Source organism: Hyperolius riggenbachi, chromosome 2 (genome assembly GCF_040937935.1).
Source record: "Hyperolius riggenbachi isolate aHypRig1 chromosome 2, aHypRig1.pri, whole genome shotgun sequence".
Classification (NCBI taxonomy): domain Eukaryota; kingdom Metazoa; phylum Chordata; class Amphibia; order Anura; family Hyperoliidae; genus Hyperolius; species Hyperolius riggenbachi.
Genome location: NC_090647.1, coordinates 431,079,425 through 431,105,047, shown reverse-complemented (window position 1 = coordinate 431,105,047; position 25,623 = coordinate 431,079,425). Strand labels below are relative to the sequence as shown.

Below are 25,623 nucleotides of genomic sequence, written 5' to 3'. Positions count from 1 at the left end.
CAGGTATGCAGTGGCGGGTTCACTGAACACAACAGGTATGCAGTGGCGGGTTCACTGAACACAACAGGTATGCAGTGGCGGGTTCACTGAACAGGTATGCAGTGGCGGGTTCACTGAACAGTACAGGTATACAGTGGCGGGTTCACTGAACACAACAGGTATGCAGTGGCGGGTTCACTGAACAGGTATACAGTGGCGGGTTCACTGAACAGAACAGGTATACAGTGGCGGGTTCACAGAACAGGTATGCAGTGGCAGGTTCACTGAACACAACAGGTATGCAGTGGCGGGTTCACTAAACAGGTATACAGTGGCGGGTCCACTGAACAGAACAGGTATGCAGTGGCGGGTTCACTGAACACAACAGGTATGCAGTGGCGGGTTCACTGAACAGGTATGCAGTGGCGGGTTCACTGAACAGTACAGGTATACAGTGGCGGGTTCACTGAACACAACAGGTATGCAGTGGCGGGTTCACTGAACACAACAGGTATGCAGTGGCGGGTTCACTGAACAGGTATACAGTGGCGGGTTCACTGAACAGTACAGGTATACAGTGGCGGGTTCACTGAACACAACAGGTATGCAGTGGCGGGTTCACTGAACAGGTATACAGTGGCGGGTTCACTGAACAGAACAGGTATACAGTGGCGGGTTCACTGAACAGGTATACAGTGACGGGTTCACTGAACAGAACAGGTATACAGTGGCGGGTTCACAGAACAGGTATACAGTGGCGGGTCCACTGAACAGAACAGGTATGCAGTGGCGGGTTCACTGAACACAACAGGTATGCAGTGGTGGGTTCACTGAACACAACAGGTATGCAGTGGCAGGTTCACTGAACAGTACAGGTATACAGTGGCAGGTTCACTGAACAGAACAGGTATGCAGTGGCGGGTTCACTGAACAGTACAGGTATACAGTGGCAGGTTCACTGAATACAACAGGTATGCAGTGGCGGGTTCACTGAACACAACAGGTATGCAGTGGCAGGTTCACTGAACACAACAGGTATGCAGTGGCGGGTTCACTGAACAGGTATGCAGTGGCGGGTTCACTGAACAGTACAGGTATACAGTGGCGGGTTCACTGAACACAACGGGTATGCAGTGGCGGGTTCACTGAACAGGTATACAGTGGCGGGTTCACTGAACAGAACAGGTATACAGTGGCGGGTTCACAGAACAGGTATGCAGTGGCACGTTCACTGAACACAACAGGTATGCAGTGGCGGGTTCACTAAACAGGTATACAGTGGCGGGTCCACTGAACAGAACAGGTATGCAGTGGCGGGTTCACTGAACACAACAGGTATGCAGTGGTGGGTTCACTGAACAGGTATGCAGTGGTGGGTTCACAGAACAGGTATGCAGTGGTGGGTTCACAGAACAGGTATGCAGTGGTGGGTTCACAGCACAGGTATGCAGTGGTGGGTTCACAGAACAGGTATGCAGTGGTGGGTTCACAGCACAGGTATGCAGTGGCAGGTTCACTGAACAGGTATGCAGTGATGGGTTCACAGCACAGGTATGCAGTGGCAGGTTCACTGAACAGGTATGCAGTGATGGGTTCACAGTACAGGTATGCAGTGGTGGGTTCACAGAACAGGTATGCAGTGGTGGGTTCACAGCACAGGTATGCAGTGGCAGGTTCACTGAACAGGTATGCAGTGATGGGTTCACAGAACAGGTATGCAGTGGCAGGTTCACTGAACAGGTATGCAGTGGTGGGTTCACAGTACAGGTATGCAGTGGCGGGTTCACAGAACAGGTATGCAGCCAGCCAGGAACAAGTTAAGCCTAACTAATCTTTCCCTGAGAGACAGTCTGCAGCAGCTCGTCCTACTCTCACTAACGCAGGCAGCACACGAGTGACCGTAATGGCCGCCGCTGCCTGCCTTATATAAGGGGGGGTGGGGCTCCAGGGGCTAGTGTAGCCTAATTGGCTACACTGGGCCTGCTGACTGTGATGTAGAGGGTCAAAGTTGACCCTCAAGGTGCATTATGGGGCGAACCGAACTTCCGCAAAGGTTCGCCAGCGGGACGCGAACGCGAACCACCGAAGTTCGCGTGGAACCGTTCGCCGGCGAACCGTTCGGCCAATCTCTAGTGCAGTGTATACATCTGTTCTCTCCTCCAAACACCCACTAATTACCCATCAATCACCCCCTGTCACTGCTACCCAAGATTAGACCCCTATCTGCCCCTAGGGCACTCAATCACCCACCCATACCCTCAGAACGCCCTCAGACCCCAGCCCTGATCACCTCGCCAGTGCATTGTTTGCATCTATTCCCCCCTCTAATCACACCTTGAGACACCCATCAATCACCTCCTGTCACCCCCTAGCACACCTACCCATCAGATCAGGCCCTAATTTGCCCCGTGTGGGCTCCTGATCACTCGGCCAAACCCTCAGACCCCCCTCAGACCCCCTTCCGATCACCTCCCTAGTGCATTGATTGCATATTTTTTCCCCTCTAACCACCCCCTGAGACACATCAATCACCTCCTGTCACCCCCTAGCACTCCTATCCATCAGATCAGGCCCAATACAACCTGTCATCTAAAAGGCCACCCTGCTTATGACCGGTTCCACAAAATTCGCCCCCTCATAGACCACCTGTCATCAAAATTTTCAGATGCTTATACCCCTGAACAGTCATTTTGAGAAATTTGGTTTTTTGTCACAAGTTAGCGGAAATTGATTTTTATTGTTTTTTTTCACAAAGTGTCATTTTTCGCTAACTTGTGACAAAAAATAAAATCTTCTATGAACTCACCGTACTACTAACGGAATACCTTGGGGTGTCTTCTTTCTAAAATGGGGTCATTTGTGGGGTTCCTATACTGTCCTGGCATTTTAGGGGCCCTAAACCGTGAGGAGTAGTCTTGAAACGAAATTTCTCAAAATGACCTGTGAAATCCTAAAGGTACTCATTGGACTTTGGGCCCCTTAGAGCAGTTAGGGTGCAAAAAAGTGCCACACATGTGGTATCGCCGTACTCAGGAGAAGTAGTATAATGTGTTTTGGGGTGTATTTTTACACATACCCATGCTGAGTGGGAGAAAGATCTCTGTAAATGGACAATTGTGTGTAAAAAAAATAAAAAAATTGTCATTTACAGAGATATTTCTCCCACCCAGCATCGGTATGTGTAAAAATACACCCCAAAACACATTATACTACTTCTCTTGAGTACGGCAATACCACATGTGTGGCACTTTTTTGCAGCCTAACTGCGCTAAGGGGCCCAAAGTCCAATGAGCACCTTTAGGCTTTACAGGGGTGCTTACAAATTAGCACCCCCCAAAATGCGAGGACAGTAAACACACCCCACAAATGACCCCATTTTGGAAAGTAGACACTTCAAGGTATTCAGAGAGGGGCATGGTGAGTCCGTGGCAGATTTCATTTTTTTTTTGTCGCAAGTTAGAAGAAATGGAAACTTTTTTTTTTTGTTTGTCACAAAGTGTCATTTTCCGCTTACTTGTGACAAAAATTAATATCTTCTATGAACTCACTATGCCTCTCAGTGAATACTTTGGGATGTCTTCTTTCCAAAATGGGGTCATTTGGGGGGTATTTATACTATCCTGGAATTCTAGCCCCTCATGAAACATGTCAGGTGGTCAGAAAAGTCATAGATGCTTGAAAATAGGAAAATTCACTTTTTGCACCATAGTTTGTAAACGCTATAACTTTTACCCAAACCAATAAATATACACTGAATGGGTTTTTTTTTATCAAACACATGTTTGTCCACATTTTTCGCGCTGCATGTATACAGAAATTTTACTTTATTTGAAAAATGTCAGCACAGAAAGTTAAAAAAATCATTTTTTTGCCAAAATTCATGTCTTTTTTGATGAATATAATAAAAAGTAAAAATCGCAGGAGCAATCAAATAGCACCAAAAGAAAGCTTTATTAGTGACAAGAAAAGGAGCCAAAATTCATTTAGGTGGTAGGTTGTATGAGCGAGCAATAAACCGTGAAAGCTGCAGTGGTCTGAATGGAAAAAAAGTGGCCGGTCCTTAAGGGGGGTAAAGCCCACGGTCCTCAAGTGGTTAAAGATAAGTGGTCCACAATATGGTTAAAAAATTGGAAAATCTGGGATCCTGGGCTTCAGCTTACCCAGTTTAAAACTATTTCTAGATGGTACCTAACGCCTACACGCCTCCAATATGTCAAGGTTGGGGTCAAATGTTAAAGATGTGGCCAGAGAGGAGGTACGGCTATGCATATGTGGTGGTCCTGCCCTGTAATTGAACCTTTTTGGCGGGAAATAGTAGATTTTCCTAGCACTCTGCTGAAAGAACGTTTTAAATTAACAGCATCAGACGCTATCCTCAGCTTTGCGGATAAATATGATGGGATGGGCTGCTGTTTTATTAAAGAAACTGGAACAGTTGTGACCAAATCGATGATAGCATCAAATTGGAAAAGCTCCACCCCACCAACATTGAATGAATGGGTGAATAGGAACATGCTGTATGACGGTGATGAAACATATGGAACCACCTTGTCAAAAATCTTGAGGAAACTACTTAAATTGGGCAAGGCTTGATAGCCTTAATAAACAAAGGGATACTGTGATAGAACACGGAAAAGTCGCCACATGTACTGACAGCAAGGTGGCTGATTCCGCGTCCAGCGCGGCGGTTTGCACGCAGCAACGTGCGTCTGGTGTGGCTGGGTCTGTTAGTTCACACAGATTGAGGAATACGCGCGCGCTGAGAGGCAGAACCTTTATGACAACCAAGGAGGGATCAGCTGACCAGGTTGGTCAGCTGACCTCAGAGCAAGTGACTATTGGTTGATCGTTGATGGGTGGCACCGGAGAGCGCCGCTCTATATATAGTTACTGCTGGTCAGTCTCAGGTTGTCTGCCGTTGCGAACACTTACGTGTAAGCACTCAGACCTTAGTCAGATCCTACAGTGTGTTGAAACCAGGAGGACATGGGAATTCACACTGAGCTAGATTACTTCTGTTATCATTCTGTTATACTTCAGACTAGTTCCAGGGTGTCAAGACCACGGACCTCACACCCAAGATTAGGGACTCTGTGTTATCATTCTGTTATACTTCAGACTAGTTCCAGGGTGTCGAGACCACGGACCTCACACCCAAGATTAGGGACTCTGTGTTATCATTCTGTTATACTTCAGACTAGTTCCAGGGTGTTGAGACCACGGACATCACACCCAAGATTAGGGACTCTGTGTTATCATTGTGTTATACTTCAGACTAGTTCCAGGGTGTCGAGACCACGGACCTCACACCCAAGACTAGGCATTGTTTTGATATCTGTTATGACCTATTGCATTTCTGACTATCCCTCTGCTTTCTGATTCGGTACCTACGCATATCTGATTATCTGTTGCCAACCCTGCCTTCCTTTGGATACCGAATCAGCCTTCTGTCTCTGTACCTTATCTGTCCGTGTGTTGCCGACCCGGCTTGCCCGACCCTGAGAGCTATCTCTCTCCATTAGAGATAGTCTCCAGACCTGCTAGTGACATCCACCTATCAGGTGTCACTCACTCACAGGTCCTTCCTACTTTCAGCCTGGGGCTCCACCAGGGGCGTAACTAGAAATCACTGGGCCCCCCTGCGAATATTTGGATGGGGCCCCCCCCATAGGTGCCAAATAATCGTAATAGGGCAGCGTTTCACTGTAAATTAATTGTAAAGTGGGCAGCATTTTACCAGACAATCGTAATGTGGGCCACAAAATCGTAATGTGGGCAGAGTTCACCAGAAAATCGTAATGTGGGCCTTTAGAAAATGGTTAATTTGCATATATTCAGCAGTGGTGCCTGGGAGACATCTCGAGCTCACTCCAACCTGAATTATCGCAAATTCTTTCTGTTTTAGGAAAGCAAACTTTTGTTTTTCTTAACATCTTAGTAAGGGGGCTTTTAGGACCATTGTAGTCCCTTACACACCCCAATGAGTTCTGGGTCACCATGAGCTTGCTGGTTAGTCTGAAAATCATAATGTGGGCAGAGTTCACCAGAAAATCGTAATGTGGGCAGAGTTTACCAGAAAATCGTAATGTGGGCACCAGTCACCAGAAAATCGTAACGTGAGCAGCAGTCACCAGAAAATTGTAACGTGGACAGCATTCACCAGACAATCGTAATGTGGGCAGTGTTCACCAGAAAATCGTAATGTGGGCCAGAAAATCGTAATGTGGGCAGCGTTCACCAGAAAATCGTAATGTGGACAGCATTCACCAGACAATCGTAACGTGGGCAGTGTTCACCAGAAAATCGTAATGTGGGCCAGAAAATCGTAATGTGGGCAGAGTTCACCAGAAAATCGCAATGTGGGCAGCAGTCACCAGAAAATCGCCATGTGGGCAGCAGTCACCAGAAAATCGCAATGTGGGGGCATCAGTCACCAGAAAATCCTAATGTGGGCAGCAGTCACCAGAATATCGTAATGTGGGCAGCAGTCACCAGAAAATCCTAATGCGGGCAGCAGTCAGTCACCAGAATATGATAATGTGGGCAGCACACACCAGAAAATCCTAATGTGGGCAGCAGTCACCAGAAAATCCTTATGTGGGCAGCAGTCACCAGAAAATCCTTATGTGGGCAGCAGACACCAGAAAATCGCAATGTGGGCAGCAGACACCTGAAAATCGCAATGTGGGCAGCAGACACCTGAAAATCGTAATGTAGGCAGCAGACACCTGAAAATCGCAATGTGGGCAGCAGACACCTGAAAATCGTAATGTGGGCAGCAGACACCTGAAAATCGTAATGTGGGCAGCAGACACCTAAAAAATCGTAATGTGGGCAGCAGACACCTGAAAATTGCAATGTGGGCAGCAGTGACCAGAAAATCGCAATGTGGGCAGCAGTGACCAGAAAATCGTAATGTGGGCAGCAGACACCTGAAAATCGCAATGTGGGCAGCAGACACCAGAAAATCGTAATGTGGGCAGCAGACACCTGAAAATCGTAATGTGGGCAGCAGGCACCTGAAAATCGTAATGTGGGCAGCAGACACCAGAAAATCATAATATGGGCAGCAGACACCTGAAAATCGTAATGTGGGCAGCAGACACCAGAAAATCGTAATGTGGGCAGCAGGCACCAGAAAATCGCAATGTGGGCAGCAGTCACCAGAAAATCGTAATGTGGGCAGCAGTGACCAGAAAATCATAATGTGGGCAGCAGACACCTGAAAATCACAATGTGGGCAGCAGACACCTGAAAATCGTAATGTGGGCAGCAGACACCTGAAAATCACAAGGTGGGCAGCAGACACCTGAAAATCACAATGTAGGCAGCAGACACTAGAAAAAAAATGCACCTGTGAAAAAAAAACAATTCACTTACCTGACAGAAGTCTTCTCCTCTCCCGGCATCTGGCTCGCAGCTCCCCGAGTCCTCCTGCAGCACATCTCCCTCGCTGACAGGCAGAGTGCAGGGCTACGGCAAGATGGCTGCCGAAGCCCTGTGCTAGAGACACAAATAGTCTCCAGTGTAGGGCTTCTTCGGCGGCCATCTTGTCGTAGCCCTGCTCTGCCTGCCGGAGACTATGCCGGCTGCTGGAGCGGGGCTGCAGGGAATGAACTGGCGCAGCGTCTATTAGACGCTGCGGCCAGTTGAGCACCTTGCTGGGGGGTCCAGAGCAGCGCTCCCCCCACGCACAGTGAGCGGGCCCCAGAGCAGCCCCGGGCCCCCCTGCGGCTGAGGGGGTCGCATCCCCGGTAGGTACGCCGGTGGGCTCCACCTCTTTGAAAGGTCCCAGGCTGTTGGAAGGTTTTTGCACTTCTCAGAGGGCGGTATCGCCCATACTGCCAAAGACCACCTGTTCCTTGGGTGGTCCAACTCAAAGTCATTACTGTTGCACCAAACACTCACACTATATAGGTGTCCAGAGGTTAGTTATACTTGGATTATCGGTGATTCTGCAGATCATCAATAATCAGGTATATATCTGTATTCTTGGTGATACTGCAGATCACCAATAATCAGATTCTCTCTGTGTGCTGACACCGATCGTTACAGATACTGTGTCTACCTTTAGTAGATGTGGGGGGAGGTACACAAGACAGGAAATTGAAAATTGATGATTGGTGATGACTGTGGTAGATGTGTGTGGGAGCGGAGTGAATGAATGCTGAATATGTTAGATGGGGGTGTGGAGATGGATATGTTATATAACAGTAGAGATGGCTGTGTGGGGGTGTGGGAGTTGAGGGAATGAGTGAAGAATATTAGACGAGGGAGTGGATGAATGAATGTGGTAGGGGAGGGTGGTGGATGTAGTATGAGAAAGGGGGGAAGATAGTTTGTTTTAACAATTGGATGGTGAAGTGTGTGAGAAGGTGCCTGTTGGAAGTAGAATGAATGGCTGTTAGTCCTATTCAAAGAGTTTTCATTTTTATAGAGATTAGGCATAGAGATGGTTTAATAAAGATATAGAAACGTATAAACGCAAACCATGATGCAAATCACTCCCAACATTGGGAAGGTCCTGATGAAGCCAAGTTTTATGGTTGGGTCTGGGCTATTACAGCTGCTGAGTGTTTGCAAAAAAAAAAAAAAAAGATATTTTGCTTGAGGTTACCAAAGGGTCTCAGTAGGATTGAGGTCAGGGGAGGATGGGGGCCACACCATGAGTTTCTCTCCTTTTGTGCCAATAGCAGCCTATGATACTATTGGCATGAGATTGTACATTGTCAATACAGTTCTTCTTTTTGTACCATGGAAAAAAATGGTCAGTTAGAAACGCCACATACTTTTCAGAGGTAATTTTGACACCTTCAGGGACGCTAAAGGGGCCGAAGAGCTCTCTTCTCTTGATTCCAGCCAAAAACATTACTCTGCCACCTTCTTGCTGACTTTGCAGGCTTGTTGGGATGTGGTGGCTGTTAACCAACCATCCACCACTCAATCCATCTGGACCATCAAGAGTTGCACGTCACTTATCAGTAAACAAGAATAATCATGAAGTCATGCGCATGCTCAGAGCTGTCCTGGCGCAGTTGTACGTTGAGGGATGCGGGCAAGCTGGGCTAGCGCCTGTGCAGTGAAGCCCGACTCCGGTGACCTGAAAGAGGCTGCCAGGGAGCTATAGATAAGAAAGGAGGTGGACGCAGGAGAACGGGGGGAGCGGTGGCCATCAGGACAGCTCACCATACATGCTGGCTCCATCCATTTCTCCTAAGAGTTTCAGCTCTGCTATCCTTTAATAATGTGGAACACCATTTTTAGTAGTTTTTCCTTTAATCAGGCTCACCTGGAAAACACCAGTAGTTATCAGAGGTGTCCAATATTGATTTCAGTGATTAAAAGAGCCCTGAGACACAATTCCATCCATGAGTTTAACTGAAAACCAAAATATTTTTTATGACACTTAAATACAATATGCATAATAATTTGGAATGCAGTGTACTATTTAGAGACTCAATAGGGCCACAGATTAAAAAATGTAGACATTGGTTGGTGTTTAGCAAAACTTTAGCTCTGCAACATGAATTGTATTGATATATGCAAAAATAATTTTATCTAATACTACCTGTCTGTTTTTTGCTTCTTTATTTTCATTTTTTTTTCTTTAATTTTTGCTTGGATATTTTCTAAGTTTATCTTGGGCTTCCCAACATATGTGTCTTCCTTAACAAGGGCTTCCAGCCAAACAGCATATTCTGCTCTCTGGAAAAGGTAGGGAAGGAGATACCAGTGGCACCAAGATGCAGGAAATTCATTTGAAGTTCCTGCTAAAGCAAAAGGCTATGGGGAAAACAATATACCCTGGTGAATTGCTGGAAGGGAGGCCAACCGTATCGGGAACACATGTACACACTTACATTTCCAAGGCTGAGGCCTAGCTCTTGTTTTTTTAAGGGGTGGGCCTTTAAACTAGTCGTTACATAAAATGTGACATTTTTGTGAAAATTATGGTGAAACAAAAAATGACTATATTCTTTTATCACTATCACTATTTGAGAATCATGAGATGTGTTGAGCTAAAAATAGGAGACAAAGCATGCATTCTAGCATGTTTATATGTATGCATTTCTCTATATTTTCCTTCTGTCCTTTGCAAAAGTTCAGGTCCACTTTAAATCCCACTATCCTTTTATTTTTTGTTTTATATATTATTTTATTTTTTATTTCTTGTGCCATAATTCTTTTTAATCCTTGTGCTGGTAATAAGGGCTTTAAAATCTACAATTTACTTTAGCCTACAACAAACATTGTATGTAGCCTGACCAAGTTGTGTTTGAATGAGTTACGATGTTTCCTCTTCACACTAAAGGCTCGTACACACGTCTGACGGAAGGCAACGACGGGTCAGTCGGCACCTCCGCTGGGCGGGTTTTCAGCAGACAGTACAGCGTGTGTACAGTCTGTCGGCGGACTGATAAGGCTGTTTCTGAGCGATCCGCCCGCCGACGGACCCGTCGTTGCCTTCCGTCAGATGTGTGTACAAGCCTTAAGTCTGAGAAATCTGATGTTCAATCAAACAAGTGGTCTTATCTTTTGGTCATAAATTAGCTGGCATGCCTGTGAAACCTTCTTGATGTAATTAAGGCATCCAATGACTTTTATTGCAGAACAATGTATCTCCTTTTTTTAATGTCCAGTGTATATAAGCTGTGTTCTAAATTTTGTCAGTATACAGGAATCAATCTGACGAAGGCTTCATAGCCAAAACTTACTGCTTTTTTCTAAATTAGTCAATAAATTGAATCATCCTGATTCAAAACTTCTTGCTTTCAATCTAAAGGAATAGGGAGGAGACAAGAGGTGGGGTAATATAGAATATGTACCGTATACCTAGTGTGTTTTTAGGTTATATTTAGTAAGGAGTACAACTTGGCCAGAGGTTGAATGGGAATGGCCTAAGTTAGAGTGTATGCTTGTTGTCGGGAAAAAGTGAGTTGTGAGGGGGCACTTAAAGATTTCAAAGATTGAAGAGTGACTAATGAGTTTTGGAAGGGGATTCCACAGAAAGTATGATCCTTTTTACAGACAGGGGCACTGCTTTCTCCTCTGAATGAATTAACATGTTCCCAACTGTTGCTGCAACGCACTGAGGGGCACTCCCCACTTTGTTTTTGCCACATTTATCTTTTTGTCTCTTGTTGGCTTTAATGCTTGCTTTCCGAATATACTAAATCATTATGAACTCACTAGTAGGCCTAATCCCGTTACAATAACACCCACACACGCCCATCCACCACACGCGCATACGCCCGCCCCTGGCCCCGTCCTCCTCCCTTCCCAATGGCCACCTGCGTGCCACACATGCACAGTAGCGCAAAGGCACGGACACAGGGACAGGAGAGGACGCAGAGACACAGGGGTCAGGGGTACAAGTATGTACACATAGGTTGAAACAACTGCTCTTTAACACTGTTATCAGTATTACACAAACCCACTAGACATATTTTCTTTACACACTGATTTCTACGGTTAATCCAAAAACACCAGCTATGATTGGTATATTTTTGCTGATTTGCTTGCAAAATGAAACCTATACTCCCCTAGCTCCATGCACAGATCTAGACATACTACCCAATAATTTAGTAAGCTAAAAGCTTTCTTTTGTGGCTCAAATTCTGCAACAAAAAACACTGTTGTACAAATGTGATCATGTGACGTGATGCAGTTCACCAGCAAGAATTAACTTTAGTCTCTGTGGCAGAGGCATCTGATGGTAGTGGCATCATTATGCTGTTCAGGGAACATCTAACCTCCTGATAAGACCATATTCTCTAGCTGTGAGAAGCATATGTTGCAATGGTTGGTAGGAGAGCACTTCATTAATTTGTTTAAAAATTATTTAAAACCAGAAAATCAATTGCTGATTAAACCCTATTCTGCCACTGAGTGCATTTAAAGCACTGATAGAATATTTGTACAAGGAGCTGAGATTTTAACAAACAAATATTTTGCATGCACCTAAATAGCATTATGTAATTTTATGTATTTTGTCTTTTTTAAGCATTTTATTCCAACACAGAAATTTCTTCCATATACTTGGTTAAATCAAGTCCGAAGACCTTATTTCACATGATGATGTACTATTCCCAGACCATGTATATGTGCTGGAACTTCCTACCTCAAGCTGTAAGGTAACTTTTTATTCATGTTGGTGTGGTGTCTTTTTTTCTTGATTAGCCCTAGGAGGGTCAGCTGGACAGCATACTGGTATCCAGAGTGCAAAATCACCATCTGGCCTTTGATGCTGAGTGTTCGAAACCTGGCTCAAGCCAGTACGTAAAACAGAAAGGAGTCTTTAAATAAAATTCTCTAATGATCCTGGTTTTCAGTGGAGCACGCCCTAAGTGGCTGCAGCAATGAAGTGCTTGGAGTCCGCCAGAAGAAAAGCGCAATATAAATGTTTTGCGTCTTGTCTGTGTTTAGATAGTAATTTGTTATATTCACCTGGTAATGAAGAAATTAACTCCATTGTCTTATCTGAACTTACAAAGTTATATAATTATCTAGGTTGAATAAAAATTATCTAGGTTGAAAAAAAAGACATTTGTCTATCCAGGCAGAAAAAAGAAAAAAGGAGGAGCGCTCCGTAGTGCATTAAAATTGTAATCATAAAACACGCAAGGTTTTAAATACACTTACTAGAAAGTGGTAGAACACAAGCATATCTTGGGTTAAAACCCAAACAAACAACCATGGGTGGCAACCTGCTCCTCCTCTGTGGCCAGCAGTGGTGTGTGTCCCTGGTGGTAGTGGACATTAGGAGCCTTCCCTCTGGTGACCGTGTGCAGTGACCTTACAACGCGTTTCGGCGCATCCACACCTTTGTCAAGTGAGTCACTGCTGTGCACACATAAGAATATATAGCCATAAGGGCTGGGCAGGGAAATGATCAAGTGTCCTTGTTGCTATGGGAACTGAGGGTAGTACTTCCGGTTCGCCGGTGAAAGGTGAAATTTGCAGGCAGGATGGTCTTAGGGCTGTGCATGTACACTCAGTCCATACGCAGGTTGTATGTTCACTGTTAGTCTGTAACTTCAATTTTGAATTGTAATATTAAAACTCATTTATTTCCGACACCTACTGTAACAGATGATTTAAAATACTCAAAAGCATATAGACCTGAGTCACCCTTTAAGCAAAGGCTTTTATTCCTGGGACACCATATGGGAAGCTCCACATGCCTGATGATTTAAAATAAAATTGATTAGTGTTTTTAGTGTTCTGATGACTAACAGTAAACAGTGGTAGACCCTGGAGTTAAGTACAGAACCCTTTCTGAAAGTGTTGAAATGTAAGTCTTTCTAACCACCCCTGAAAGTGTTTCTCCAGAAGGTGAAGGAAGTGTGAAAACTTTCAGATATCTCAAAGAGAAACCGTAACCAAGAATTGAACTTCATCCCAATCAGAAGCTGATACCTCCTTTTATATGAGAAATCTATTCCTTTTCACAAACAGATCATCAGGGGGCTCTGTATGGCTGATATTGTGGTGAAACCCCTCCCACAATAAACTCTGAGGACCATGGTACTCCTATCAGTTTCCTGTCTGTGAACCTTGTTGCATTGTGGGAAATAGCTGTTTACAGCTGTTTCCAACTGTCAAAACAGCAAGCAGCAGCAACATCACCTGCCAGCAGTAAAAATGTCACCATGTGATAAATGTCAGAATGTAAATCAGGGATTTAAAAGATTTTACAATGGGCAAACACTGACTACATCATTTGTACATAAATATTGTAAAAATGAAACACTTTTTTATTACATTATTTTCACTGGAGTTCCTCTTTAAGGTGCATACACACATCTGATTTTATGCCCTATTGTCGTTCAAACTGGACGTTTGAACGACTTGTCATTCAAACAAAAAGTTGTTCAGATTCCTTGTACACACAGACGACAAAACGTTTTAAGTGCTAATTACAGCTAATTTAAATGTTGTTTGACTGGTCACTGGACTGGATAGAACAATGGACCAGATCAAAAGATTGATCAAACAACTTGTTGTTTGAATGTCTGTTAGTGTCAAAGTAATAGACTTTCAAACAACAAGTCATTTGTACACCTGTACAAACCTAGCTGTCGTTTGAATGATAGTTAGTCCAACGAATCCGCCAAGTGGATCAGTCAAAACTGCTGCTATCAGTCTAACGATCGAACGTATACACGTGCAAATATCAGACTTGTGTACGTACCTTTACTCAGCTTAGCTCTACAAGCATGGTATACATAGGAAAGTCTCAGACTTTACTTTTTTTCACATAATAATTTTAATGAACAAAAAGGCAAGATAACATGGAAGATGACTTCAGGATATACCATGTATTTTGCAATATGATATTGATTACAAGTCTTTACAACATAGCAGCATATGTAAAAGGGGTATAGACTGTTGCCTTTCCTATTTTCCCTCTTTTGGTTGGAATATACCAAAAGTATACAACGCTGTATAATATCCTTCCACATTCAGAGGTAGGTACTGACCCTCTAAGAGAAAGTTCTATACTTTGGCCATAACATTACTCACGGAATGTACAGTATATCATCTGTACTAAATAATGATTTAACATAGTAAACAAAAGAACAGAACATAATATTGGATGTAGGTAGAACAGTCACAATTTGAGGAAAAGCAAACTAAAGTAAATAGATCCACAGCTACTAGGACATATACTGCTCGTAGTGGTGATGCTTTATAATCAGTCCTTACCGCCCATACAGCATACTTCTACCCAAAATGAGCTTTGCTAATGAGGAAAGTATCTTCAATTACCTGAATTTCATTCAGCCTTACAAAGCAATCTTTCAGGCTTTACATTTTACACTTAACAGTTCATGAAGAAACAGTTGCCTCTGGCTAGAGGTGCTGAACTGAGGAATGGAGAAATGTGTTCTACTTGATGAACCACACCTTTCTTGTTTCCGTCCCACCATTTAATTTCAGCTGTGTCAAAAATTTGTGTATATGTACAGTGCTGCCCATAATTATTCATACCCCTGGCAAATTTTGACTTAAAGTTACTGTTATTCAACCAGCAAGTAATTTTTTGATGGGAAATGACATAGGTGTCTCCCAAAAGACAATAAGACTGTACAAAAGGCATTATTGTGAAAATAAAATTTATCAGCTTTTATTTACATTTGAGCAAAAAGTGTCCAGTCCAAAATTATTCATACCCTTCTCAGTAATCAATATAAAAGCCTTTATTGGCTATTATAGCAATCAATATTATTTTTGCCCATACATCTTTAGCAATGAGCTCCAAATCTTTCAGGTTAGAGGGTATTATTGCCATCACCCTGATCTTTAGCTACCTCCACAGATTCTCAATTGGATTCAAGTCAGAACTCTGGCTGGGCCACTCCAAAACATTAATGTTGTCGTCTGCTAACCATTTCTTCACCACTTTTGCTGTGTGTGTTGAGTCATTGTCATGCTAAAATGCCTACAGGTGCCCAAGGCCAAGTTTTTCTGCATACTGCCTGATGTTCTTGTTGAGCATCCTCATGTATTGCTCTTTTTTCATGGAGCTGTGTACTGTGATTAGGTTCCCTAGTCCATTGGCTGAAAAACATCCCCAAAGGCAGTAGGTTCCCACCACCATGTTTGAAAGTGGGGATGGTGTTCTTTGGGTTGAAGGCTTCTCCGTTTTTTACTACAAATGAAGGAAACATCATTGTGACCAAACAATTAAATTTTTCTTCTTTGTCCAGATGAGCATTTTCCAAGGCCAAGCAAGCTTTTGTGTACCTTATCTGGAGAAGTGGCGTCCTCCTTGGTCTGCATCCATGGAACACAGCAGAGTGCAGTGTCCATTGCATTGTCTGCCTTGAGACATTGCCACCAGCAGAGCCCAGATTCACCAGGATAGCCTTGGTGGTGATCCTTGGATTATTTTTCACCTCTCTCACTAGTCTCCTGGCCAGCACAGGTGTCACTTTTGACTTCCGACCACATCCTCTGAGATTTTCCACAGTGCAAAACATCTTGTATTTTTAATAATACTTTACACTGTAGCCACCTGACTTGTGAGCAGCCACAATGCGCAGCCGCAGGTCCTCACTGAGCTCCTTTGTCTGAGCCATGACTGTGCACAAACCAACTGCAGAGAGCTGCTGTTTTTCACCTGTTGAGTTGATTAAAACAGCTGTTTCCAATTAATCAGGGTAATTAGGATGCTTTAGAACAGCTTGGACTATTTGGAATGGTATAGATAAATACTCTGGATTTTCCCACAGACTGTGACTGTGACTGGGCGTGAATAATTTTGAACTGGACACTTTTTGCTTATATGTAAATAAAAGCTGAGAAATGTTTTTTTCCCACAATAATTCCTCTTGTACATCGTCTTATTATATTTTGGGAAACACCTACAGTAAAAAAGCTGAAACAATATTTTTGTCTAGTGTTCTACTTTAGAATATAACTTGGATTTGTTTCGGAGTGTATTTTGAAATAAACTTTTTTATATTATCCTGTTCTACATTCCAAGTACATCCGCATATAAAGCTAATACAATATTTTTGTCTAGCACTCTAATATAGAAAATAAGTTGGATATGTTTCGCAGTCTATTTTGAAATGAACTTTTTTATTATCCTGTTCTACATTCCAAGCATTTGTATTAAAAAATGTTATTGACCAAACCATTTATATGTCGTTAATAATATTAAAAAAAACTACCATATGCTGTTGTCATCGTGTTTTATCCAATTAGTATCCCAAATTTCTCATAGAGTTAGTGCACTGAGATCATGATTGTGCTAGTAAATTCTGTGATATCTTAGATATATGGACAGAAGGAAAGCAATAACTATAAATGTTAAGTTTTGTTGTGCATATGTAATTAAATAATGTTTCTCTATTATGTCTCAGAGAAGGAAGATGTCAGTATGAAAGAGCTTTTGGAGTCTCTTCAAAGGACTTATTTAAAGCTCTTTATAGGTAATGTGCATATCACTATTTGCATCAAGCAATGCTCTATTATTTCCATTATCAATATTGCTTTTTAAATGAAATGCTATTTTGAATATTGTGTGTCCTGTCCCCACTATCAGACTGTCTGATTATTATTTTGTTATGTAAATTACACACAATAGCATTTTTGAAAATGACATTGCCTGTAATACTTTTGGAAGAAAAAGTAATAACTTTTTACATCTTGAAGTAGACATTTTTAATTCAAACTTTTAAAATATGTTCAAGTCATAATGGAGGTCAATTTGTGAAACCAACTCCATACTTCCCAGAAACAGCTCCAGGGCTGCATACAATGACATCCCCAGTACTAATATATAGCCTTGTGGTCACATTGAGAACTTAATTGTGCAGACAACTTTTACAAGTGATGTTGTAACTCAGAAAGCCACCATATCTAGCTGTATAACGGAACACCAACAGCATTTGGCAAATAATTCTTGATAAATAGACACATGTGGAATTGCACTGCTTCTGTCTGCCTATACTTCAGGTGGGGTTTAGGGGTCTCTGGCTGCCTATACTGAGTGAAGGGGCTGGGGATGGGGGGTCTCTGGCAAACTCTGTTAAAACAGAGCAGGAAATTTTGGCGCAGCCATGCCACCATAGGCCGTAATAGGAATTATGGTTATGGCGGCGCTTGGTGAGTACTGTATTTTTTGGACTTGAAGACTCACTTTTTCTCCCCCAAAAGTGGGGGAAAGTGTGTCTCATAGTCCAAATACAGGGAGTTCCTGACTTGTGTTAGAATTTAAGTATGCTTGAATTCGTAGGCCTCAGTTACTTTAACTGAGGTTAATTAAAAGACTTGACTTGCAGAGAGTCTCCCTTTAAGGAGCATTTCTAGAAGCACTGTGGAACATGGTCTTGTCTCTCACACAAGGCCAGCCCAAGGCCAGAGTGCTTATTTGTCCATGATGTACAGACTGCTAGGCATCTTTACTGTAACATCAAGTGTTTTCATATTTCCTAAAGGTAAACAATAGCCAGGGAACATTTTCCCTCATTTCTGGGTAATAAGGGAGGAAACGCCATATTTGGCTTGTCCCCTAGGAGCATGCGTAGATAGGGTCATCCATCACATGCTATTATAAGCCAATTGCATGCGATGGGTACTAGATCATCCCTGCGGGATGATGTCACATTTAACTCTTTAGAGTTTAGAATAAGAATAGTCAGCATGGGCTCCCTGCTGACTTCCTTCTTGTAACTTTCCGTAACTGTATGCTGTATATATGCCTAAGTGCAACTAGCATAGATGTAACAAAAGAAAACGCCTGATCTAGTCACTAGGGATAGATCATGTCTGCCTGGAATGCATAAGATTCTACAGACCGTTTGCTTTGCCGAGGTTAACCTGTAACGAAGATATTGCTACTGAACACATCTGTATATTTGTTTTACAAATACACTCTTGAACCTTTGATGACGTCTAAGAAGTTCTATCTCCTATGCTGTTTGCTGTGATGAGTGTCAAGTTATCACACTTCCTGTGATATGGTGCTGAACGAAGGTGTAGTGTTGTTGCCAATAGCAACCAACAAATATTTATTACAACTGGTGCATGCCTGCTAATATGAACCTCCAACCTGCCGCAATGTCGGGGACTCCCTGTACTGTGCCCATGCAGAAGAGGACACAGCGGGACAAATGGAGGACACAGGGGGGCATAAAAGGAGGACACAAAGGGGCATAGAAAAAGACCCAAGGTGGACAGAGGCAGACACATGAGGGACACAGGAGGACACAGGGAGACACAATAGGTACAATCCACAAGATGCACAAGATGCCCCCTCACCATGGATGCACCAGTTTTAGTATTTATTTTTTCCCCTGGTTTTGTCCTCTAAACCTAGGTGCGTCTTATGGTCAGGAGCGTCTTATAGTCTGAAAAATGTGGACACAGTCAAAAGACAAAGCTCAAATTACTTTTAAAACACTGCAATTCAGCTGCCAGCATTAGCTGGAAACCGAATTACATCATTTCCTACCATCCACGTCAACCTGGAGGGGGAATAGTAATTAACACCTCCAGAAGCAGGTAAGCCGTATATCGGCTTTATCCTGTGCCCAAATCTCCCTGCGGCATATTAATAGGTATGCGTCTCTGGTGCTTGTGTGTGGTTGGGTTGGTTGGGGGGTGGTCTCGCTGCCTATACTGTGTGCTTAGGATGGGAATCTGGCAGCCTACACTGCAGGTGTCATCTGGCTACTTATACTTTGGGAGGGAGGTTTTTTTTTCGACCCTTGCCCTGGGAGCAATTTCACCTAAAAACTGCCCTGCTGCTTCATTCACCAAATAAAAAATCAAGATGGAAGCATTGTTCAGGACACCGAAACCATAGGTAAGATATTCTCTAGTTTCTTTGAAGGTATATACAACACTGACATACCAAAACCCACAAACACAAGAGAATATTTAGAAAATATTAACCTACCTGTCTTAGATAACAGTGACCGCGAAATGCTCGAAACACCAGTGACTGAAAGTGAATTTCTGGAAACAGTGTCTAAGCTTCAGAAGGGGAAAAGCCCGGGCCCTGACGGTTACTGCATAGAATTCTATCAGCACTTTGCTCATATTTTGGCCCCTCTTTTCTGCAACTTGGTCAATAACAAAGAAGGAACTGCTACCTTCTCAAAAGAATCTAACCAAGCTATACTAACACTAATCCCTAAAGAAGGGAAATCAAATTTAGACTGTGCAAACTTTAGGCCAATTTCACTATTAAATTGCGATGTGAAAATCTATGCAAAAATATTGGCAAATAGACTGACCAGGGTTGCCGATAGAGTTCTGGGCAAACAACAATCGGGCTTTGTCAAAAATAGCCAAATTCAAGACAATATCTACGCTGCAACAAATCTGATCCATACTTGTAAAAAGAGAAAAATAGAAGCAGTTATGGTTGCAGTAGATGCAGAAAAGGCATTTGACCGTCTATCAAGGGAATTTGTCTTTGCTATATTGGAAAGATTGGGTTTGGGCCGGAACTTTATAAACAGAATAAAGAAATTATATATCAATCAAAGTGCAGGCGTCAATATAAACTGATCCGTATCCAATACTTTCAATATTAAGAATGGGGTTAGGCAAGGTTGCCCATTGTCTTCATGGCTCTTCAATTTTAGTTTAGAAGCATTTATACAACTAATTCAGAATGACAACATGGTTAAAGGAGTTAAAACAAAGACGGAGGAGATTAAAATACTTGCCTACGCCGATGATTTATTACTAACTTTGATCAAACCAATCCAATCCATCGCCAGGTGTGAGAAACTTCTCTAGGTATTCTCGTTACACTCTAATTTTAAGATTAACCAGGTTAAAACTATAATCCTGAATTTGGGTTGTTCACATGACACCGTGAATGCTATTAAAACACACAGTAAATTTAGATGGAGTGATCAAGCAATTAAATATCTTGGTATTACCCTCACTAGAGACCCTAACGACCTGTTCACGGCTAACTTTTCTAAGACTGTTAAAGAGTACAAGGGTAAACTCCAATCATGGGATCGACCCTGTTTTAATGTCATCGGTAGGATCAGCATATTAAAAATGCTGGTTTTACCAAAACTTATTTTTCTCTTGCGGAGCCTGCCAGTGGCTATCCCCAACTCATGGTTCCAAAACTGGCATAAAATTTTTCAAAATTTTATCTGGAGTAAATCCAGACGTAGAATTAGTTATAAACTTATTTCTAGGCAGAAAGAGGAGGGAGGCCTAGCCGCACCAAACATTATAAATTACTATAGAAGTGCACACTTGGCAAGGGTCTTGGACTGGAAGATAGAATCTTCCCCCATTGGATCTGGTAAAGCTTGGTCTATCTTAGAAAAGGACGAATGTAACTTAGATTTAATTTTCTCGTGGATTCCAGTAAACATCTATAAAGTTTACTCCACTACGGATCACCCTTTGATTAAACCAACAGTAAAAACTCTTTTTTGGTTCGTCTCAAAATGGCACAAAGACACAGGCCCATCCCCACTTACCACTTTAAGGGAGAATCCAGATTTCATGCCTGGCTTGGTGAGGTCCTGGTTTTCCAGAAACACGATAAGCCCCGATACGCGCATTATCAATCTCTGGGGAAACCCTGCATTGGGGATACCTGGCATATTAAACAATCGTAGGCAAAAGGAGACTTGGTGTACAATGCAAGCGAGAAGTTTTATACATAGATTAAAATTCAAGTTTGTCAGATTAAGGAACGACCCAAATATTTTTGAAAAACATATTCTCCTTAATAAAAAAATGGACAAAGCTTTATCCAAACTTAATAGACTTATTTGCCAAGGAGAAAGGCAAAATTTTACTCCACACTATTGTACAAAATGGGAAAGAGACCTCGGCCCTTCGCTTAAAAGTAAATGGCTCACGATTTGGCATAAAAATTGGATGATCCCGGATATTGATCTCCAGCTTACCCAGTACAAGACCATTGCTAGATGGTACATTACCCCGGAACGTATACAAAAATTTTCCAAACAAAGAGAATTGTGCTGGAGGTGTGGGCAGGAGGACGGGTCCGAATTGCACATGTGGTGGGCATGTCCCATATCAAAGACCTTTTGGGATAGTATAATAAGCTTTTGTAAAAACCTGCTAGAAGGGGGCTTTAAACGTTCTCCAAGTGAAGCTATTTTTGGCATATCTGAAGCAGGCGATAGTAAAGAAAGTGCTCTTATTAAAGAACTAGGAACAAAAGTCGCAAAAAGAATGATAGTAGAAAAATGGAAAGACTCGACTCCCCCCCATCTCGATGACTGGTTGAGCAGAATGGATCGGTTGTGTGGCAGTGAAATCAACGGCGACACAGCAGATCACACACCTGACTTAGATTGTACTCAGTGGGTCAGATCCTATAGGGATACCTGGCTGTCAATTACAAAAAATTATATGGATAAGCAATAAGTATACATATAATAAGATGGGTTAGGGGCTACGCTGTATAACACGAGTGGGGGTAAGAGTGGAAAAGTGGGGTGGTCAGGTGGGTTGGGCCAGGTTAATATGGATGGGTTATGGGTTAAGGAAGGGTATGCTTGGTTGAATGTAAGAGTTTCTGAATGTGTATACATACTCGGTTGCAAGAACAACGGGCTATTACACCTCCCTTTCATTTAAGATATAGGGGATACAGGATATGGTAAGACATGGTTAATTCTGGAATGGGGAGGGTTGTGTAAGGGAAGGGGGGAGTTTATGGTTTTTGAAGCACACATAGACATAAATATAGTGAAATAAAGTTTCAACTATGTATGGCTCAAACAATGATGAAAGCATTTTTCAGCGCTGGTTTGGGCGTCCAAGCGACTAGACCATAAGCTGATAAACTTCCCATATCAAAAATGCATCTGAGTTTGAAGGAAAAAAAAAAAAAAAAAAACTGCCCTGCTGCTATAGCTTTGCCTCCTGCAATACATTCATTAATAAATATCTGTGTCCTTTTCAACTACATAGAAAATGTTTCACTTTCTGCTAAACAGTTTCAGTGTCTGATGTCCCGTTGTGTTCATTATTAGGTCAGACGAGGAGATGGTGACTTTCATGCATCATATGGACTCTATATGGAATATATGTGGGAAGGATGTGATACAAGCTTTTGACCTTTCTGAATTTCGCACAGTCTTTGATCTTGGGGGTAAAATTTCAGTACTGTTTTGCTTTATATTTTATTTGTTCATTCTACAACTAGACTAACAGTTGGGGGGCAGAGAGGTAGGGAAGGTGGGAGTAAAAAAACAAAACAAAAAAAAGCCTGTGGTCCTGTGGCTTAAGCCTGTGGTCCTCAAGAGGTTAATTACCTTTTTCTCCTCAGATAATTTGTGATCTTCTCTTTAAAATAACTTTTCAGCAATTTGTAGTTGAAATACTATTACAAAAATAAGTTAAACAATTTCTAACAAAATGATTTTAAGTATTTTCTTGCTTGGTGGGGGATTAAAGGGCATTTTATGGACAAGGGGCTTTATTCACTAAACCGTAATAACTCAAATATCACACCTTATCAAAGATATCACACCTTATCAAAGTTAACACGCCTTATCCGAGTAGCATAGCGAGCGCTACAAACTCGCAGGGGCTCAGGGCTGGACGAGGGCCATTGCCAATTAGCAGGCATAAGTTCGTAGCGCTTGCTATGCTACTCTGATAAGGGGTGTTAACTTTGATAAGGTGTGATATCTTTGATAAAGTGTGATAATTGAGTTATCACGGTTTAGTGAATCAAGCCCCTGGTGTGAAAATATCACCTAGGAGAAAAGTTAGGAGAAAAAATGAATTGCAAATGGGCCATTGATTGTTTATTTTCCTTAAAAAATCTTTTTTTTTAAAGCATAGTTTTGTTGTCAGAAATAATTTCATGTAGAACTCAAGTCGATCCACCTTTGCTCTCATCTTGTTTTTCTACTATGAATGCTTTCATCATTTTTTTTCCACTAGGACAAGGATACTTGAGCCAAACAGATATGTTTAAAGAGAACCCGAGGTGTGTTTAAAGAATGTTATCTGCATACAGAGGCTGGGTTTGCCTATACAGCCCAGCCTCTGTTGCTTTACCAAACCCCACTAAGGTCCCCCTGCACTCTGCAATCCCTCATAAATCACAGCCGTGCTGTGAGGCTGTGTTTACATCTGTAGTGTCAGTCTCAGCTGCTCCCCCACCTCCTGCATAGCTCCAGTCCCTGCCCCCGTCCCTTCCCTCCAATCAGCAGGGAGAGAAGGGATGCGGGCCGGGACTGGAGTTCTGCAGGAGGCGGGGAGAGCAGCAGACTGACACTATAGAGATAAACACAGCCAGCTCTGACAAGCTGTTTGTCAGCAGCGTGGCTGTGATTTATGAGTGATTGCAGAGTGCAGGGGGACCTTAGGGGGGTTTGGGATAGCAACAGAGGCTGGGCTGTATAGGCAGATCCAGCCTCTGTATGCAGATAACATTCTTCAAACCCACCTCGGGTTCTCTTTAAAGGAGGATACAGAAATGTGTCTGCATCAGTGCAGAGGCTTACCACTCCAGTCTCCCACTGATTACTAGCCTGATGCTCCATTTCCCTGCAAAAAGCATTAGGGCTCTTTTCCACTATGAAATGCGATTGCAATTGCGTTTGAGCTACTATACTCATTATAGTAAAGCTCAATCTCACCCAAAACGCGGCAGGATGATGATTGCGTTTTGACCAAAATCGCATCGCAATCGGATCGCACTAATACCTTGCGATTTGCGATCAGAATCAAATCGCAAATCGCAGGGTAGTGGAAAAAGGCCATTAGAGGCCTCACTGACTTTTAACTCGGACATACTCAGCTACACATGCGCAGTATATCTGATCCATTCCCCTTGTGATCCTGATCCCTTAGCTCCTGCATTACTGGCGCACACACTCCCATCTAGACCACAGTACAAGGGGGTGGATCAAACATACGGCACATGCACAGCTGAGTACCTCCAGGTTAAAGGTTGGTGGCTCAGTCAGGTCACCATTGCTAATGGGGCCTTCAACACGGGAATGGAGCATCATAGGAAGGATTGAGAGGAGCAATAAGTCACATCTCTGTAGCCTCCATTTAAACACATCTGTTTGGCCTGGGTATCTTAAAGGGGAACTTCAGCCTAAACAAACATACTGTTATTAAGTTACATTAGTTATGTTAATTAGAATAGATTGGTAATATAATCTCTTACTCGCCCTGTTTTAAAAGAACAGGCAAATGTTTGTGATTCATGGGGGCTGCCATCTTTGTCATGGGGGCAGCCATCTTTTTGGTTGAAAGGAGGTGACAGGGAGCATGAGACATAGTTCCAACTGTCCTGTGTCCTGATAACCCCTCCCAGTTGCGCACGCTAGGCTTCAAATGTCAAATTCAAAATGTAAGAAAATAAAATTTGCACCAAAACAGCAGAACGAGAGCAACAACATCAGAAATCCCATCATGCTTTGCACAGCATCAGGGGAAAAAAGCCTGGGCAGTTTTCTTCTGTGCAGCTAAAAATGAGGCTTGTATAAGAGAAACAAAGTTCTGATGCTCTGAAACTGTTAAAGAAACACCAAGCCTTTTCAGTGCTGCTGAGTCGATTTTTAGTCTGGAGGTTCACTTTAACTCATATACTGTCCTTGACTTATATTTATTGTCTGTCCTTGGATCATATTGTCTGTGTCAGTTAAGCAATTGCCAAGTCAAAGTCATTGTAAGTACAAGCCTTTTTGGCAAAATAAAATTATTCTGATTCAGAGATGAAGCAATTCAGAGTTGATCAATAACATTAGAAATATTTTAAGGACCAAAGACAAATACAATTCAGGCTTCATTCAATGCTTCGTTTTCAAAAAAAACTTATAGCCGAGAAGTTGACAATATTTTAAAAAATCAAGTCTGTGTTTACTGAATGACTTGCATTCTCCAGTGTCCTCAGTCTCCATTGTTCTCCATTCTTTGAAAATCAAGGCTACTGTGTAAACCTTCATTTTACAACAAAGTTCTCTTTGATTAACAGGCTGTTCGGGGGCTATTGCAAAGCAGTTTTTATCTGTATATCCTGGATCTACAGTCACAGTGATGGAGTTACCAAAAGTTATTGAAACAGCGAAGAAGTATTTCATTACAGACAATGTTCATCAAATCTATTTTCATGAAGGTACAAAATATTTCATTTTACTGGAA

General features: G+C 42.5%; 2 protein-coding genes across 4 annotated transcripts in view; one reads left to right on the top strand and one right to left on the bottom strand.

Moving 5' to 3' along the window:
* AKAP17A (A-kinase anchoring protein 17A) overlaps positions 1-25,623 on the bottom strand; it is a 126,835-nt gene that overhangs the window by 41,810 nt on the left and 59,402 nt on the right. The gene's annotated exons all lie outside the window — the stretch shown is intronic.
* Positions 1-25,623, top strand: part of LOC137546914 (acetylserotonin O-methyltransferase-like) — a 66,446-nt gene that overhangs the window by 24,726 nt on the left and 16,097 nt on the right. For all 3 annotated transcript variants that reach the window (XM_068269944.1, XM_068269945.1, XM_068269946.1), the window contains 4 exons: positions 11,984-12,113; positions 16,854-16,922; positions 22,488-22,606; positions 25,457-25,597. In XM_068269944.1, the coding sequence (XP_068126045.1) occupies positions 11,984-12,113; positions 16,854-16,922; positions 22,488-22,606; positions 25,457-25,597 (459 nt within the window). The remainder of the gene's footprint in view (positions 1-11,983; positions 12,114-16,853; positions 16,923-22,487; positions 22,607-25,456; positions 25,598-25,623) is intronic.